At 44.6% G+C, this 19,326-nt stretch overlaps 1 protein-coding gene across 1 annotated transcript in view; it reads right to left on the bottom strand.

Annotated features, from left to right (window-relative positions):
* Positions 1–19,326, bottom strand: part of hhat (hedgehog acyltransferase) — a 96,499-nt gene that overhangs the window by 20,556 nt on the left and 56,617 nt on the right. The window contains exons 10-11 of the mRNA XM_084168618.1: positions 14,751–14,952; positions 7,041–7,185 (exon numbers count right to left, since the gene is read on the bottom strand). Of these exons, the coding sequence (XP_084024744.1) occupies positions 7,041–7,185; positions 14,751–14,952 (347 nt within the window). The remainder of the gene's footprint in view (positions 1–7,040; positions 7,186–14,750; positions 14,953–19,326) is intronic.

The following is a 19,326-nucleotide window of genomic DNA, read 5'->3' as shown; positions in this document are numbered from 1 at the left end:
TCTGGATTTGGCAGATGCCAGGAGATTGCTACCTGCCCCAACGCATAGTGCCAACTGTAAAGTTTGGTGGAGGAGGAATAATGGTCTGGGGCTGTTTTTCATAGTTTTAGTTCCAGTAAAGGGAAATCTTAACACTACAGCATACAATGACATTCCAGACAATTCTGTGCTTCCAACTTTGTGGTAACAGTTTGGGGAAGTTCCTGTTTAAGCATGACAATGCACACAAAGCGAGGTCCATAAAGAAATGGTTTGTCGAGATCGGTGTGGAAGAACTTGACTGGCCTGCACAGAGCCCTGACCTCAACCCCATCGAACACCTTTGGGATGAATTGGAATGCCGACTGCGAGCCAGGCCTAATTGCCCTACATCAGTGCCCAACCTCACTAATGCTCATGGCTGAATGGAAAGCAAGTCCCCGCAGCAATGTTCCAACATCTAGTGGAAAGCCTTCCCAGAAGAGTGGAGGCTGTTTTAGCAGCAAAGGGGGGACCAACTCCATATTAATGCCCATGATTGTGGAATGAGATGTTCGATGAGCAGATGTACACATAATTTTGGTCATGTAGTGTAGAAATTAATATTCTGGGGAAATAACACCATTTATAACTAGTAGCTCAAATTGTTTCGGAAGCAAGACATTGAGAGATTGGGTCGCCTTAAAGTAGTTTTTCACATAAATTATTATACCTACACCCTTCTTTGGCCTATCACATCTGTAAACATTATAATCAGCAAGTGCAATGGAATTCAACAGAGCGTTTTAACCATGTTTCAGAGCACACTAAAATGTTGGGATTTGTATGTCCATCTTGGAGATAATACAGAGTTGCGGACGAGAGTCACATGATTTGGACTCGAGTCTGACTCAAGTCACAAATTTGATGACTTGAGACTGGACTTGACAGAAAATAAAATAACTTGAGACTTGACTTTGACGTGAGACTGATGACTTGAAATTACCTGGCTAGGTTTTGTAATGTTTTGACACTCACATTGTGGCACAGAGTCTACATGGATTACTCTACACACAACCAGACAATAGCCGCAGCATCGCCCTAGCAAAAAAACCTGCAACAGATTGGCTAGTGAAATGCACAATCGGCACCCTGATTGGACCAGCAAACTGTCAATAAACACAGGTTGGGTGGTGAGGTAGCCAACAGATTGCTGATTTGCTGTACAGCTATAGGATTGGGTGCAGCGCAAACGTCAAATTATAGGAAGAGAGGATTGCCATAATAAATACCTCCCAAAAAAAGATGGTGATGAAGAATATTAACTCCTTACTTTGCTCATCAGCAAATGGGGCAACAATTACTAGCATAGGCCTACTGGTATTTTGTTATGCATGCTTGAAATTGATCATTTACTTATGAAGCTTGCATTTGGAATTTGTTTAAAATGAATGATTACTGTTGCAAAGACGCACCATAGGCGTGGCTCTTCACTTGCACTCTCCAAACTCCCACCAGTGGAGTGCTTTTTTTATCTTGTTGAAATGTTTGCTCTTGCTTTCACACGTTTAAATGCATAGGCCCTATGTGGTAAATCTATATTCCATATAATACTACAATAATTGCTAGTGTTTAATCATTCCATCCCCATACCGTTTATTGCAACACAGACATTTCTGTTTCATGTTTGATAGGCCTATGATACATTTTCATTTAGCTAACCAATTCTTACCATCTGAGTGGGCGCGATGTTTATTGTGCACATTAACAAGACTCATGAGGTAGAAGTTACAGTTGAAGTCGGAAGTTTACATACACCTTAGCCAAATACATTTAAACTCAGTTTTTAACAATTCCTGACATTTAATCCTAGTAAAAATTCCCTGAGTTAGGTCAGTTAGGATCACGACTTTATTTTAAGAATGTGAAATGTCAGAATAATTGTAGAGAGAATGATTTATTTCAGCTTTTATTTCTTTAATCACATTCCCAGTGGGTCAGAAGTTTACATACACACAATTAGTATTTGGTAGCATTGCCTTTAAATTGTTTAACTTGGGTCAAACGTTTTGGGTAGCCTTCCACAAGCTTCCCACAATAAGTTGGGTGAATTTTGGCCCATTCCTCCTGACAGAGCTGGTGTAACTGAGTCAGGTTTGTAGGCCTCCTTGCTCGCACACGCTCTTTCAGTTCTGCCACACAAATGTTCTATAGGATTGAGGTCAAGGCTTTGTGATGGCCACTCCAATACCTTGACTTTGTTGTCCTTAAGCTATTTTGCCACAACTTTGGAAGTATGCTTGGGTTCATTGTCCATTTGGAAGACCCATTTGCGACCAAGCTTTAACTTCCTGACTGATGTCTTGAGATGTTGCTTCAATATATCCACATAATTTTCCTTCCTCATGATGCCATCTATTTTGTGAAGTGCACCAGTCCCTCCTGCAGCAAAGCACCCCCACGTGCTTCACGGTTGGGATGGTGTTCTTCGGCTTGCAAGCCTTCCCCTTTTTCCTCCAAACATAACGATGGTCATTATGACCAAACAGTTCTATTTTTGTTTCATCAGACCAGAGGACATTTCTCCAAAAAGTACGATCTTTGTCCCCATGTGCAGTTGCAAACCGTAGTCTGGCTTTTTTATGGCTGTTTTGGAGCAGTGGCTTTTTCCTTGCTGAGCGGCCTTTCACGTTATGTTGATATAGGACTCGTTTTACTGTGGATATAGATACTTTGGTACCGGTTTCCTCCAGCATCTTCACAAGGTCCTTTGCTGTTTGTTCACACAAAAGTAAGTTAATCTCTAGGAGACAGAACGCGTCTCCTTCCTGAGCGGTATGACGGCTGCGTGGTCCCATGATGTTTATACTTGCATACTATTGTTTGTACAGATGAACGTGGTACCTTCAGGCATTTAGAAATTGCTCCCAAGGATGAACCAGACTTGTGGAGGTCTGCAATTTTTTATCTGAGGTCTTGGCTAATTTCTTTTGGTTTTCCCATGATGTCAAGCAAAGGTAGGCCTTGAAATACATCCACAGGTACACCTCCAATTGACTCAAATTATGTCAATTAGCCTATCAGAAGCTTCTAAAGCCATAGTTTGTTAACAAGAAATTTGTGGAGTGGTTGAAAAACAAGTTTTAATGACTCCAACCTAAGTGTATGTAAACTTCCGACTTCAACTGTATGTTTATTTAATTCAATGTATGGTTTCCTTTGTTCATATTTCCAAGATGTCAGAGTTCCGTGTGTCTGTGTCCTATTTCTGTCATTCTGGTTGTGCGTAATAGGAGTGTGCGCGCCTCAGCGCCCATAGAAATAGGCTACGTGCCCTGCGCTCCACGCTTTGGAGCCAGAACGTTGAAGATACAATTATTGTTCCATGTATGCATGGTGTTGAAATATCATTAATAATCATTAAGTCTGATTAAGACGAATGTACTAATGGATGTGGAAATTGCCTTTTACATTGTAGAACCAGTTTATTTGGTTGTAATTGCCAATTGGGTAATTGTATGGTCCTGGGGGCCAAGTGCTTATATTATGTAGGCCTACCCGTTTGAGCTCCTGTTAGACAGATTATATTTAGTTTCTCAAGGGGAGGCTGTACAGTCTTGCCCTCTCTACCTGTGTCCATTCAGATAGGACAGCATAAGCCTGATACAGAGGCTATTTCTTTTGTGCTATTGCCCGTGTATATTTGTTAAATATACTTGTATATTTTGTATGATATGAGGGGGAGTAGCTCAACAGGATTTAGATGACTGATTTTAGCACCCCTAGAATTGAGAGAATTTCTAGCACACCATAAACGGAACTGAGTAGTAATAATGGGAATTATCTGAAGGGCATGGGCTGTCAGAGAGACATTGCCAGGCGGGAGGCACAGGAGAGCTGAGAAATGTCTACTCATGCATTGTGACGAATGATTACACTTCATCGGTCCAACAAGGCTCATTGGAACTGAACTTGACGTGATAGAAACTAATAATGAGAGAGAGGATGTGAGAGAGTTTAACATTATAACCTTTACCACCCCACCTTTACCACCCCCCCCCCCCCCCACCCCATTAATGCATGGCCCTTGTGTGAACAGGAAAAAACAAATTCTCACTTGTTTCACATATACAGTATTTGCCATAGGATTATGTCACTGAAGCAGAGAGAGAGAGAGCGAGAGAGAGAGGGGAAAAGGTAAAAGAGAGAAATCTAGATTGAAAAGAGCTGAGTGAAAGCGGAGGGATCAGGGGGATCAAGAGAGGGAGGTGGAGGGAAAAGGGAGGGAGGAAAGAGAGAGAGATGCCAGACTCCAGGGAGGGACCCGAGTCTTGCTTTAGGCATTAATTAATTGAGCAGAAGAAAGTGCCCTGGGGAGATTGGAAAGGGACAGGTGCTAGCACAGCCGTGCAACAGATGTCTACCTGGCTATTGCCACGCTCTCCCTGTCAAAATGTCACCAGCCAACCAGCACAGACTGCACAGCGCAGATTCCACCAGTCAACCAGCCAGCTCCCAACACTTCACCACAGACACAGTGACAATGTTGGCAACACACAACTTAATTCCAACCATTGTAACACAGTTAGTCACACATTACCATGTTACAACATCCAACAACATGCTAACCACTGCAACACATTTATAAAGGTATGTGCACTTTGTGTTAGAATGTTCAGAGCAGGAGTCTGTCTTTTTAATACCATTACCTCACTGATACAATGAAGTCAGAGTTTATTTAAAGTGCATTTAACAGTGCTAACACACCACCTTACAAAGTTAAAAAGAGGAACAAAACTATGAATGGGACAATCACTTCTTGCTCCATTGACTGTTTGAAATAATGTAATGGTGTTGTTAGATAAGTGTAATAATGTATGGTAGATACAGTGCCTTGCAAAAGTATTCATCCCCCTTGGCGTTTTTCCTATTTTGTTGCATTACAATCTGTAATTTAAATTGTTTTTTGGGGGGATTTCATGTAATGGACATACACAAAATAGTCAAAATCCCAGTGGCTAGATGTGCCAAACGTATAGAGACATAACCCAAGAGACTTGCAGCTGTAATTGCTTCAAAAGGTGGCTCTACAAAGTATTGATTTGGGGGGGGGGGGGTGAATAGTTATGCACGCTCAAGTTCTGTTTTTTTGTCTTATTTCTTGTTTGTTTCACAAGAAAAAATATTTTGCATCTTCAAAGTAGTAGCCATGTTGTGTAAATCAAATGATACAAACCCCCAAAAAATCCATTTTAATTCCAGGTTGTAAGGCAACAAAATAGGAAAAATGCCAAGGGGGTGAATACTTTCGCAAGCCACTGTAGATGAGCAAATTTAGCACCAAGGAGATTAACATACATTAGAGTACTATAAACATCACAGCTATACGAAGATATAGCACCTACTTTACGTGATAGAAAGTAGTAGGCTACAATACAGGCAGTACTTTAATAAAGTTATTGCTAATTAAATGCATTTTCAATGGGGAGTCAGTCAGCATGCACGGACGCAAATGGCCATCATATTCTAGTCTGCATAGAGAGCTTACAGTATAGAGGTGTGATCACACTTATGATGCTGGCTCTTATACTGTATCTATGCCCCCTACTGCACCCGGTAATCACATCCACTAGAAATAGAGACTAGGGCCCATATCCACAAAGCATCTCAGAGTAGGAGTGTTGATCTAGGATCAGTTTCGCCTTTTATATCATAATGAATAAGATTATATGGCCAGGTTGGGAACCGATCCTAGATCAGCACTCCTACTCTGAGACGCTTTGTGGATACGGGACCTTATTCCCTTTATAGTGCACTACTTTGACCTGGGCCTATTGAATGGTTCCTTTGCTCTGCCGGTGAGAGACTTACTGTTATTGTCTGCATGGTATAATTACTTGCTTGTGATGCACTTTGTGACACAGGGAGAGGGGAAGAGTGAGGGGAGGGAGGGAGGGATGCAGGTACAGTCCTAGGGAAGGGGCTACTGCTGGAGAATAGCATAAACTCTAATATCATGATGTGGCAAAATCCGACCCACACTACAAGGCTAGAGCCATGCATTTATGATAGTCATTGGAAGACAAACTCCAAAAAGAGGTGTGTGTGAATGGGAGAGCACAACTTTTCCGTTGAACACTATTGGGCTATCATCTCCATGTCAGCGGCTGGGCTACACTGTTTGAGAAAGGGTAGAGTTACGATGAGAAGAAGCTTGACTCCCAAGCAGTTCTACCACCTTACATCAGTTGGCAGAGAATGGATGTTATGGATGTTGTGGAATGGTGCAAGCTTGGATTGGAAAATGAAGAACATCTGAGAATATGGAGCTTCTGCCAGAAGTGAATTGGTGGTGTGTGTGGGTGTCGGGTGTGTGTTTGTGTGCTTCTGTTTGTGTCTGTGTGTGTGTGTGTGTGGTGGTAGGCCAGACCAACTGTCTCAAGTCCATCTCAAGAAGTGGAAGCAGCAGGATGGGCAACTGTCCTGCAGTACTGTATGTTGCTGCCAGACCAATGGCGTGTCCCAAATTACACCCTATTGCATATATAATGCACTACTTATGACCATAGCTCTATGGCCCCTGGTCAAAAGTAGTGCACTATAGAGGAAATAGGGTGCCATTTGGGCCACAGCCCAGAGGTGGTGGTGGTGGTAGACCATCTGGTTAGAGCACTATGTCTTCTGCAGTGTTTCCAAATGATTATTCTCTAGGTGGAGCGCAAAGCAACATCCAGGTCAATAGAAACCAACAGAAGCCAAACTATTTTAGGCAGGAGGGAACACAGCTACATGGGTCAGTGTGTTGTGTGTGTGCACGCATCTAATCGTCATTCGTTTTCATGCTTCGTTAAGGGACTGTGCCATCACATTTTCGGGGAACACGTTCAACACAGCCTTGTCAGATCTAAAACCCTCATCTTTACAGTGAGGATTTTGACATATTTGTCCTCACTGATTTGAAGGGACTGAATCAGTCAATCTACTGGGAAGTCAATCAAAAGAAAGCCAGTGGTCAAACCAGAGTACCACAGAGTGTCAGGGAAGAGGGGGATATTCTTGGGTTGATATAGTAGATAACTCACCTTGTATGAAGACCCTCTTCCACATGATCCTGCCGACATGGTTTCCCCCAAGGAAGATGAGGTTGGACAGGATGAGCATGGCTGTGGAGAAGGCTGAGATGAGAGCCAAACATCGCCTCCTCATGGCCGGGGAGATACAGCGCTCCTAGAGATAGGAGGAGTAATGCAGTCACTATCATAACAGTTACAGTCACATACAGAGGAAAGAGCAACATAACAGTTACAGTAACATACAGAGGGAGGGGCAACATAACAGTTACAGTAACATACAGAGGGAGGGGCAACATAACAGTTACAGTAACATACAGAGGGAGGGGCAACATAAATATTACAGTGGAGAAGGCCTCCGGGGAGAGACAGCACTCCTACAGAGGGAGGAGCAGCATGCTGTCACTACTAGGTATGTGACAACTGGACAATGTTTCTTAACGTTTAAACAGTGCTTTTGTTATCGGTTTTTCCGTTAACGCGATAAGAACATTTTGTAAAATTCCAAGTGAATTCACAATGCAGATGGTCTACATCACGCTTTCCTCTTTTCAGGAGAGTGGCACATGTAGCTTGTTGTTGTTTTCATCCAATTACAAGTCATCAAACCATCACTAGGCAAGTTAATAGGAGATACAGTATCTATACTAATCAATGGAAGATGGAATTAAAATGACAGAACTAAAAGTGAAATGAGAAGGACAGGCTACCACACCAATAGCCAACAGGTAGGCTGAATAGAGTTGTTGTTAACTAGCTTCTCTTGGTTTGATGCAGTCAAGAACAAGACAGGTACTATGTAATCAGATGAGATGATAAATAACTAGCAATAAGTTAGTCTACCAGCACATCTCTCCCCCTCCCTGCTCCCCTCGTCACTCACAGACGCACACTGCATGGCCCCTTCCCCACTCCTTGTTTGAGTTGCTGCGCATTACACTTCCAGTTAATAAACTAGCTAAAAAAACTAACGTTACAGCATTGTTGCGTTAAGTGTTCGTAGTTTTTTTCCCCTCTATATGATGATGATGATTGGGACCTGTTAGTGGTAGTTTTGTGATAACTGCAATGTGTTTTTTTACGATCTCAATTCACATCCCTAGTCACTACCATAACAGTTACAGAGGGAGGAGCAACAAGATGTCACTACCATAACAGTTACAGGGGGAGGAGCAACAAGATGTCACTACCATAACAGTTACAGAGGGAGGAGCAACAAGATGTCACTACCATAACAGTTACAGAGGGAGGAGCAACAAGATGCCACTACCATACCAGTTACTGAGGGAGGAGCAACAAGATGTCACTACCATACCAGTTACAGAGGGAGGAACAACATTTACATTACATTTACATTTTAGTCATTTAGCAGACGCTCTTATCCAGAGCGACTTACAGTTAGTGAATACATATATATTTTTTTTTTCATACTGGTCCCCCGTGGGAATTGAACCCACAACCCTGGCGTTGCAAACGCCATGCTCTATCAACTGAGCTACATCCCTGCCGGCCATTCCCTCCCCTACCCTGGACAACGCTAGGCCAATTGTGCGCTGCCCATGAGTCTCCCGGTCACGGCCGGCTGCGACAGAGCCTGGATTCGAACCAGGATCTCTAGTGGCACAGCTAGCACTGCGATGCAGTGCCTTAGACCACTGCGCCACTCAGGAACAACCTACTATCATACCTGAACTAGTGAGTTTAATTAAAAAGCATTAGGTCCATCTGTACGAGCCTAAAAATAAAGTCTCATTCACACATGCTGAGCAGGGGAATGGAACTGTTTACGGTTCATGACACATTTTTCAGTACTACTGTAGCCATCTGTAATAATTCCCTTCATTTCTGGTGAAGGAGGTGAGGGAGCTAAACAAATAGCTGCCTGGGGAGAGAAATAGGAACTGGGCGGAGAGGAGGGAGGGAGGTGGGGCAGTGGAAGAGGGAGAATAGGAGACTTGCGGAAATCAGCAGAAGCATCCCTACTTCCCCTCATCAATCATCCTATCACTGTCATAAAACACACAGGCAGACACACACACACACATCTAGCTGTGTTCCCTCCTGCCTAAAAGAGTTTGGCTTCTGTTGGTTTCAATTGACCTGGATGTTGCTTTGCGCTCCACCTAGAAGAGACTAATCTAGCGGAAACACTGCAGCATACTGCAGGACACACACACACAGGCAGCCTGGTCAGAAGGAGTGGGCTGGGAGGCTCGAGGGCGGAAGGAGTAGAGGGGTGTAGACTGATAAACTACGATAAACTGCAGAATGACAATCATGTGGAATGGGTGCAGTGAGAAGTGTAATAGAAAGATGTGGGTGTTGTACCCAGTTTCCCTCCTTCAGGGAACAGTACGTTATGTTCCCTTTCAGTCAGTCAACTTCGGTACAACATGCTATGGGGAAATATAATCATGCCCCAAGCCGACCCCAACGGATACTAAAAGAAAACGGCCCATGGCAGACCACCCAGACCTGACCCCGCCAGATGCAGCAGTCTGGGTATTGCGCACACGGTGCGCAGCCTAGAGACGTTCCCATGTCCCAGCAGTAAGCACACTGGGGCTACACTGGGAGCAGTGACATCCAAGCGATAAAACCTTATAAAAGTGTGTGGTGATGCCCAACTCGCCGCAGCACAAATATCTCCTATAGTCAACCCTTTAAACAACACCCAAGACACTGCCAGACCCCTGGTGGAGTGGGCGCGTACACCGCTAGGTCACCCTTGCCCCTTGCTGCTATATGCCAGGGGGAGAGTGGCCTGCCGCAGCTGGATCAGCAAAAAAAAAAAAAAAAGCTGGTCAACTAACCAGATATCCTGGGTCCGTTCAATGTATGTGCGTAAAGCTCACAATGGACACAGGACACAAGCTCTGTTGCTCTTCAGAAGCAAAAGAAAAATAACTCAAAAGGACCTGTAGGACATAGACATGATTTTCGGGGCGAAGGCCGCATTTGGACGCAATGTCACAGAGTCGCCCGGGGGAACTGAGTGCCGGATAACGCGTGAAAATCCCCAACATGTTTAGCCGAGGCCAAAGCCATGAGCAGGGAGGTTTTGTAAGACATGATCTTCAGATCCAACGACTCCAGAGGCTCAAAGGGGGCCGCACACAGTGCCTCTAAAACTAGCGCCATGTCCCATGTGGGCGCAATAGGTTTAAAGACTGGTCTGAGACAACGTACACCTTTCAGGAACTGCACAACCAGGGGGTGGGCCCCATGTTAGGCTCCGTCAATTCCCACATGACACCCTTAGATAGCCATGTACACGTTTAACGTGGAAAATGCCCGCCCCTGCTCAAAAAGCTCCTGTAGGAACATAAGGATGTCCCTCACAGTCCTTTATCCTGGCACCAGAGATCAAATGCTTGCCACATATTCACACACATACAGCGCTCTCGTGTAAGGTGCCCTTGCAGACTGAATGGTAGCAATAACATCCAGAGGTAAACCTCTAGCCATCAGATAGGCCCTCTCCGGGGCCAGGCCCATAGGAACCAAATCTCCAGCCTCGCTTGCCAAACCTGCCCATGCGCCTGAACCAAGGCTGTCTGGGCCAACAGGGAGCCACAATAATCAATAATAAGCCCTGCCGGCTCACCCTCTTCATCGTGGGCTGAATCAGAACCACTGGCGGAAACGCGTAAAGGAGGGTCCGAGGCCTCTGGTGTGACAGAGCGTCTGTTCCCAACGGGGCACTCGGGTCCCTCATCGAGAAAAATAGACGACACTACGCATTTTCTCGTGATGCGTAAAGCTCTACGTCGGCCCTGCTGAACATTTCCCATATTATGGAGACCACCCAGGGATGTAGCATCCACTCCTGAGAGAGAGTGTCTCACCTGGATAAAATATCTGCACCTTAGTTGAGGCAACCGGGGACATGCGTCGTCCAAAGCGAGAGCATGTGCGAACTGCTCCACAGCAATAGGGAGTGAGCCATGTCTGTTGATGCACTTTGTTGGTTCTGACCAGCACAAGCCGGCCCAACAAAGGCAGGGGGAAGCACCTGAGCGCCAGATACACCATTAAGAGCTCCGGGTAAATTATATGCAGTGCGCTCCGCACCAGTGTCCATACACCCCGAATCGAGGTGCCGTCGTACAGCGCACCCCACCCTCGGAGGGATGTGTCTGTCGTGATCACCTTGCGGGATACAACTCAGCCCATGGGAGTCCCCTGACAATAGCATGACAGGGACACCCGAAGCGACTGCTCAAGATGTTTCCAGGTGAGTGGCTAGCACTTAGTGCTAGAAGGGCCGCATCAACAATAGCCCCACGGGAACGACTTCCATCACAGAAGCTATCATCCCCAGTCAGCATTGGCAAAAATGCACTGTGTGACCCAGCCGAAATTTGAACCAAGACATCCTCCATGGAATCTAGCTCAAGACCCAGAAACGAAATGCGCTGAGATAGAGTCAAACAGCTATTTTTCTGCTTTCTTATGAAGCCTAGAGACTGAATACGGGACAGCAGCATGGATGTGTGTAATGTCACTTGTCCCCTGGACCAGCCAATCGGCTGTAATAGTCGGCGGCTCGTGAGCATTCTGAGCATTCCGTCCCTTTTCGGAACCAGGACATACCGGCTGTACCAGCTGTCCTGGATCTTCGACACAGGAACCATTCAGATTGCCTGCTTCTGGAGATGGAGGCGATATATTCTCACTCAAAACGGGCGCTGAGGCCTCCAGAACAGTCAACATAATGATGATGCAGAAGCGTGGGGGACACACAACAAATTGTAGCCTGTACCCTGACGGGACGCCATCTTGTGGACTGGGAGAGATTGGTTCTTCTTCCATTTCCACCACTCTTGACAACCGTGTGTCTGAACATGGAGAAGGGACACTTTTCATCGAACTCACATACGGAAGACAACACTTTTGGACACCTGTGAACACTGTGTAACTCTGGAGTTTGCCTAAAGCCTGGCCCACTCTCGGTACAAGGGCTTCGGCGATCAGTGACGAACCCCGATTGGCAGTACCACCTGGGAGTACTGTTGTCACAACAAACCTCACTCGTTTAAGGCGGTAAGATGCATTACGGTAACCAGCTGGCACCCAGCACTGGACCACACACATTAAAAATAGACCCAGGGAAAAAATTTTGTAGCTGGGATTGGAACAGACAGCTCAGAAAAACAAACCCCTTCTGTGGTAACAGACAGGGGCGATTCGTAATTGAATCGAATTCCCAGGAATAGAAAGTGGTGAGCTGGAGAAAGACAGCTAATTTCAGAGTCCATATGAACCACAGAGACGGTGTGTTGGATAATAGCATGGTCGTGTCCAACCCTGCTGGACTCCGCTACCAACCACCACATGAACACCATGGAACGCGGGGTACCAGAGGGGCATTAAACAGGGACAAGTTTCCAACACACATTGTGCTTCCGTAAGACTGTATAGCCTGCATGAAGCCCGGCCCTCTTATGGGCACAGAGGGCTCCCGCAATGTCAGACATAATACCCCATTTGCCGTAAAAGAAACGTGTGGGCACCGTCGTCACAGCAATGTTTTTGTGGAGTTGTGCAGCTGCTCAGGGGAGGAGCACGCAATCCTCACCCTCTCTATTCCCTCCAACTCCAGGAATTGAAAAAAGGAATGGGGTTGTAGGCAGGGCTAGTAAGCATCATTTACAGTTATGCATGCTAGCCGACGTTAGCCAGGAGGCTCTTTAGTCTAAGCTAGGCTAGCTAGCCTCTGACCGCAGCACGGTCCGTTTAGAATAACCAAGCGACTTAACGCTACGTACAGTATATACTAAACAAGATAGCTAGCTAGTAGTAGCTAGCTCGCCTCGGTGCGTTAGCTTACCCGGCTAGCACGCTATGCAGCGCTTGTTAGCTAGCCTGGTCTTGAAAGTGTGCGTAGGACCGGATCACCCAGGTGGGATCCAGACCCTTCTGGGAAGAGAGGCAAGCGGTGCCTAATCAAGGCAGACACAGGCGGTGGGGGGGATACCCACAGAACCTGGTCGCCCTCTCTCAGAGAAGCGTCCCGTAACTGTTGACAGAGCATAACACAGGAACCGGGAGACATTTGACTAGACCAATGACCCAAACCACCTCCGCGTCCCGCAACGCAGACTCAGCTGAGGTAAGGGCACCCGGGAGAGGAAGTCACTATCGGAAACACCAAGCCCCCTAAAGGACAGTGCCAGCCGTCCCCTAGTCTCCCACACAAACAGATTTGAGCGAGGGCAGCCTGAGCATGCACCGAGCCGAGACATACAAGACAACCAACGTGAGTATCTTTTAATTCATTGGGGCATGGTTGCAAACCCGAACCCGGCTTGTTAGCTTTCATTGTTTCGGTCACGTTAGCCATCTTACCTATTGCTATAGACAGGCCAAGCAATTAGAAGAATAACTAATGATTGATTAGGAAACTTATGACAACCACACAAACTTCAGCGCACAACGTCCAGGGGGCGGGCAAGCTCTACCACTAAGGGACAGTTTATTTGGCGCAACGTAAGACAGTCTTGTTTGTTTTAGTAGCGTGAATCGTTTTGTTTCACACCGAGGTGAAGAGCGGAATAATTTAAGGAATGAATCTGAGCCTTATCACCTGTGTAAGGCATGGCTTCCAGCGAGGCGCGGATTTCATTGGCCTTGTCAGGCGTGATTGTAGATCCTTCAAGTCGCTAGAGTGCGACTCCCCCATAGTATGTTGTACTGAAGTTGACTGACCGAAAGGGAACCGATAAGTGGTTGTCATATGTAAGAGAGTGTCATTTAGTTAATAAGAGAACAGAGGAGTTTACTCCTCTCCTAAATTGCCTCCTCCAGTGTAGGATGCTCAGGTGTATCCTACCGTGGAAGAGTTTTGAAATCCGTCACACCCCCTTTGAAAGAGCTGTCTGTGATGATAAAAGCATACACACATTTAAAAACAATAAGCTGCGTATCCTTTTATCTATAAAATGTCTAGCACAACTAGCTAATTTCTTTTTACCACATTCACATGTATTTCGGGATTCCAAAGTCATTTGCCTGAGGACACGCTAGAGGAGTCTCATTTCATACAAGTGCATTTGTTTCCACGTTTTCTCTCCTCGAATAACTTTAACCTTTTTCAAAAGAGGACGCAAGGATTCAAGATTCTCCCAGAGAGAGAGAAAGAGAGAGCGAGCGAGAGAGAGAGAGAGAGGCAGAGAAGGAGAGAGAAGCTAAAAGAGAGCGAAATAAAGAAGGGAGAGGGTCCAGGCCTCAGCTTCACTCCCCTTCCAGTGTGATGGAGAGTCAGCCAACAGACCCAGGCTTGACTAAGCACTTTGTGTGTGTGTGTGTGTGTGTTCATGCGTGCGAGTGTGTGTGGGTTGAGCTGATAAGTCCTCCCACATCGTTTTTATGGCTTTGCTGTAAATCGCAGTCAACACAGAGCAGTGCGTTCAAACATATACAGACAGACACCAACACACAAACACCCACACAGACACCAACCCCACCCACACGGAAAGACCAGATTAATTTCAAAGAGCCTTAGAGGAACAGTTAGTAATTCAGTAAAAAGTAGTTGGGACCGTTCTACAGACACATGAGTTAAGGCAATGTCCGGGGAAATCGATAGGTTGATTCCATTTTCGCACACATTTGCAAAACCTGTGACGGTCAATCATTCATTCATTTACAATCATGTGTTCTCACAAACAATAGAGGGGTAGATGAGAGCTAAGGTGAGTAAGGACTTCAGTCACTTACAATAGATGGATAGACGAGGGGAGAAGAGAGGAGGATCGTCACTCCATTCTCCACCAGCACCCCGACCCAGTTCATCAGAGCCCAGTACTGTAGGTAGTCATGTCCTCCATGCCAGAAACACACAAAGCCAAATGCCAGAGCCGTGGACAGCATCTTCCACAGCAGCCCATGGTGAGAGCCTCCTAATGGGATGTAAATGTACCTGGGACAGGGAGAGCGACAAAGTCAGCAACCACGGGTAGCATGGACTTCAGAAAGACATGATACACAAAACACAGGGCTACCAGGTAACAGAGCATGTGAGTGGAGTTGAGCAGGTTGGAAATCCCGGTCATCGCTCATGGAGCTCCAGCGCTCCACATCCTCTCCAACCGCTCCAATACAAACTGCTACTCACAAAAAAAAATATATAAAAAAATAATGCTGCTCCGAATTCGCAATCACAATTTAACCAACACCCATCTACACGGAACAAAAGTACACAACATGTAAAGTTTTGGTCCCATGTTCAATGAGCTGAAATAAAAGATCCCAGATATTTTCCATAAGCACAAAAAGCTTATTTCTCTAAAATGTTGTGCCAAATTTGTTTACATCCCTGTTAATGACCATTTCTCCTTTGCCAAGATAATCCATTCACCTGACAGGTGTGGCATATCAAGAAGCTGATTAAACAGCATGATCATTACACAGGTGCACCTTGTGCTGGGGACCATAAAAGGCCACTCTAAAATATGCCGCTTCGTCACACAACACAATGCCACAGATGTCTCAAGTTGAGGGAGCGTGCAATTGGCATGCAGACTGCAGGAATATCCACCAGAGCTGTTGCCAGAGAATTGAATGTTCATTTCTCTAACAACGTTGTTATAGAGAATTTGGCAGTACGTCCAACTGGCCTCACAACCGCAGACCACGTGTATGGCGTTGTGTGGGGGCGAGCGGTTTGTTGAGTGCCCCATGGTGACGGTGGGGTTATGGTATGGGCATGCATAAACTACGGACAAAATTGCATTTTATCAATGGCAATTTGAATGCACAGAAATACCGTGAGGAGATCCTGAGGCCAATTGTGAGGCCCATTTCTTTTAAGGTATGTGACCAACAGATGCATATCTGTATTCCCAGTCATGTGAAATCCATAGATGAGGGCCTAATGAATTTATTTAAATTGACTAAAATCTTTGAAATTGTTTCATGTTGCATTTCTATATTTTTTCAGTATATTCTTGTGACTACCTGGACCTACCATTTGGTTTTGAAGTATTGAAACCAAACCATAGGATTGGAATTAAAAGTATTTTAATAAACAACAGGAAAAGGTGACTGTAAGAAGCGCTCATCATTTCAAATAGGCTACATGTGGTATTAAACAGCATATAAAACACTAAATAGGTCAGGAGCCAGACAGGTAGTCAAGAAATAATGAAAATGAATTATTTAGGCTATATTATTTAAATTATGTCAAGGCTATAGCCTACAGATCAAATACATTGTGAAGCATTTGCGAGTGCAACACAATAGGCTGGTAGGGACATAAAGGGCTCAGCATTTAAACAACATTCTGTTGTATTAAATCATTATAGTCTATAAATTGCACATATACACTACCAGTCAAAGGTTTGGACACAGCTACTCATTCAAGGGGTTTTCTTTATAATATTTTTTACATTGTAAAATAATAGTGAAGATATCTAAACTATGAAATAACACATATGGGATCATGTAGTAACCAAAAAAGTGTTAAACAAATCAAAATATATTTTATATTGGAGATTCTTCAAATAGCCACCCTTTGCCTTGATGACAGCTTTGCAAACAGTAAGAACATCTTGTGCGTAACGAGACCAGGGATGCAGAGATAATTACACTATGATGAATGTGTTTCATAAAAAATACCCTACCTCTTTGCATGCAGAGAGACACCCACTACAACGAATGATGAAACTCTAAATTGGAAAGGAGGGATTTCTCAGATGTTCTACAGCTATACACAGTCTCTGGGGTACGACGAGGGGTAACCGGTTGTATGTGTGTGTGTGTAAGTAAGTATGAAGAGTGGTAACACAGAGCGGCGATTCTTGTTCTCCCACACGCCTTCCTCTTTCTTGTTTTTAGCGGAGTTTGACATTCAGCATGGTTCCGTTTCTTCTTCGTAGAAGCAGTACTGGGTAGCCGTCATGAAAAAGTAATTATTGTAAATTCAAGGCCACACAACAGACAGGATAACAAGATTCACAGGTGTTTGAATCAAAATGTAACAGCATTTTCTTTGTATGTGTTTGCTTTGCAATCTGCTGATGCAGACCTAACCATAGGATGAGGAAAACAGAGGTAAAGCTAGAAAGAAAGCTAGAAAGCAAGCAAGCAAGCAAGCAAGCAAGCAAGCAAGCAAGCAAGCAAGAAAGCAAGAAAGCAAGAAAGCAAGAAAGCAAGAAAGCAAGAAAGAAAGAAAGAAAGAAAGAAAGAAAGAAAGAAAGAAAGAAAGCAAGCGAGGGAAGTGGAGAAAACAGTTTAAGATTAGAATAGCATAACAAACTCTAGCCTAGAAACATATCACCAATGTAGACTAGCGAGTGTGCTTTTCTTTTCTCAAGTGAGTGTGTGGGGGTGGATTTGTCATCTCCTCTTCTCCTCTGTGTCACTTATACAATTAATATCACTGTGTGTGTTTGGGAGGCTGCCCGTTGTCATCCGCTCTGCTCCTGTGGCGTCTCACTAATCCCCAAAGGAGACACAACGGTCAACCCGGCACCAAATCTTACAACACAGCCCTCCTATCGTGAACACAGATTCTACCACAGCTTTCACACAGACACTCAATGTAACACAGATTTGTACCGCAGCAAAAACTCAATGTACCACAGCAACACCTGATTGCACCCGATCTGCCAACATAGCCCTCTTATCGCTAACAAAGATTAGATCTACCGCTTTCAGACAGACACTCACTGTTCTTACCACAGCAACACTCACTGTTCTTACCACAGCAACACTCACTGTTCTTACCACAGCAACACTCACTGCATTGTTAGAACTTTACTCTCTGACTGTCATAATCAGCCTGTTTGTTCAAGGTTGAATCAATTAGGCCACTGCTATAATGCTCAATACAAGTATTAAGCAATTGTACAAAAGACAAGGGAGGAGAAAAATACCCTCTGCCTGGCGTCACCATTCTGCTCATATTAAAAAAGACAAGGTAGCACACAATTGGAGCCTAACTTCCAATTTGTGCCCCAGACACATTGTTTGCTATTGTTGCTGTGCATATTGTTATGGAATAGTTAGGTAGTTGAGATGTTAAGAGCACATTTCGACACTACACTATCACTTCCACACTCCAGCCCCAGGTGGCAGCATCAATCGGGCCAGGAAGTCTTGTTAAGTGTTGATTGTGCACAGTGGTGGGCAATTAAAGTTACTGCTGGTGATGGCAGCGTGAGAACTTCTAGGCCAGGCAGGCCTGCCCACTTTTCTTGGATTATTTGTGTTTGGGATGCAAGCCCTTTTTGTTTCCTTTTTGTACAAATTATTTTTGGTTACCATCAACTTGAACAACAGTAACTCGCTTGCGCTCGTCAATCAATGGGGTCAAGACAGAGCTAGCTCTGGACTCTGGACTCAAAGTGTATTGGTTGCGTATATAGTTTAGCAGATGTTATAGTGGGTGCAGTGAAATGCTTGCTACTAGCTCCTACCAATGCAGTAAAATGTCAAACAAGTCAACAAATAATAAAAAATTAAACACATTGTTTAAAAAACACAAATAATCAAATTAATGAAACACAAATAATCAAATTAACAACCCAAATAGCACTGTAACAGTAATCCAAATACAATCTACAGTGGGGAGAACAAGTATTTGATACACTGCCGATTTTTCAGGTTTTCCTACTTACAAAGCATGTAGAGGTCTGTAATTTTTATCATAGGTACACTTCAACTGTGAGAGACGGAATCTAAAACAAAAATGCAGAAAATCACATTGTATGATTTTTAAGTAATTCATTTGCATTTTATTGCATGACATAAGTATTTGATCACCTACCAACCAGTAAGAATTCCGGCTCTCACAGACCTGTTAGTTTTTCTTTAAGAAGCCCTCCTGTTCTCCACTCATTACCTGTATTAACTGCACCTGTTTGAACTCGTTACCTGTATAAAAGACACCTGTCCACACACTCAATCAAACAGACTCCAACCTCTCCACAATGGCCAAGACCAGAGAGCTGTGTAAGGACATCAGGGATAAAATTGTAGACCTGCACAAGGCTGGGATGGGCTACAGGACAGTAGGCAAGCAGCTTGGTGAGAAAGCAACAACTGTTGGTGCAATTATTAGAAAATGGAAGAAGTTCAAGATGACGGTCAATCACCCTCGGTCTGGGGCTCCATGCAAGATCTCACCTCGTGGGGCATCAATGATCATGAGGAAGGTGAGGGATCAGCCCAGAACTACACGGCAGGACCTGGTCAATGACCTGAAGAGAGCTGGGACCACAGTCTCAAAGAAAACCATTAGTAACACACTACGTCGTCATGGATTAAAATCCTGCAGCGCACGCAAGGTCCC

The sequence above is a fragment of the Coregonus lavaretus genome (assembly GCF_964263955.1).
Source record: "Coregonus lavaretus genome assembly, chromosome: 1".
Classification (NCBI taxonomy): Eukaryota; Metazoa; Chordata; class Actinopteri; order Salmoniformes; family Salmonidae; genus Coregonus; species Coregonus lavaretus.
The sequence above is the reverse complement of the archived record's forward strand: the minus strand, read 5'-3'. Positions and strand labels throughout refer to the sequence as shown.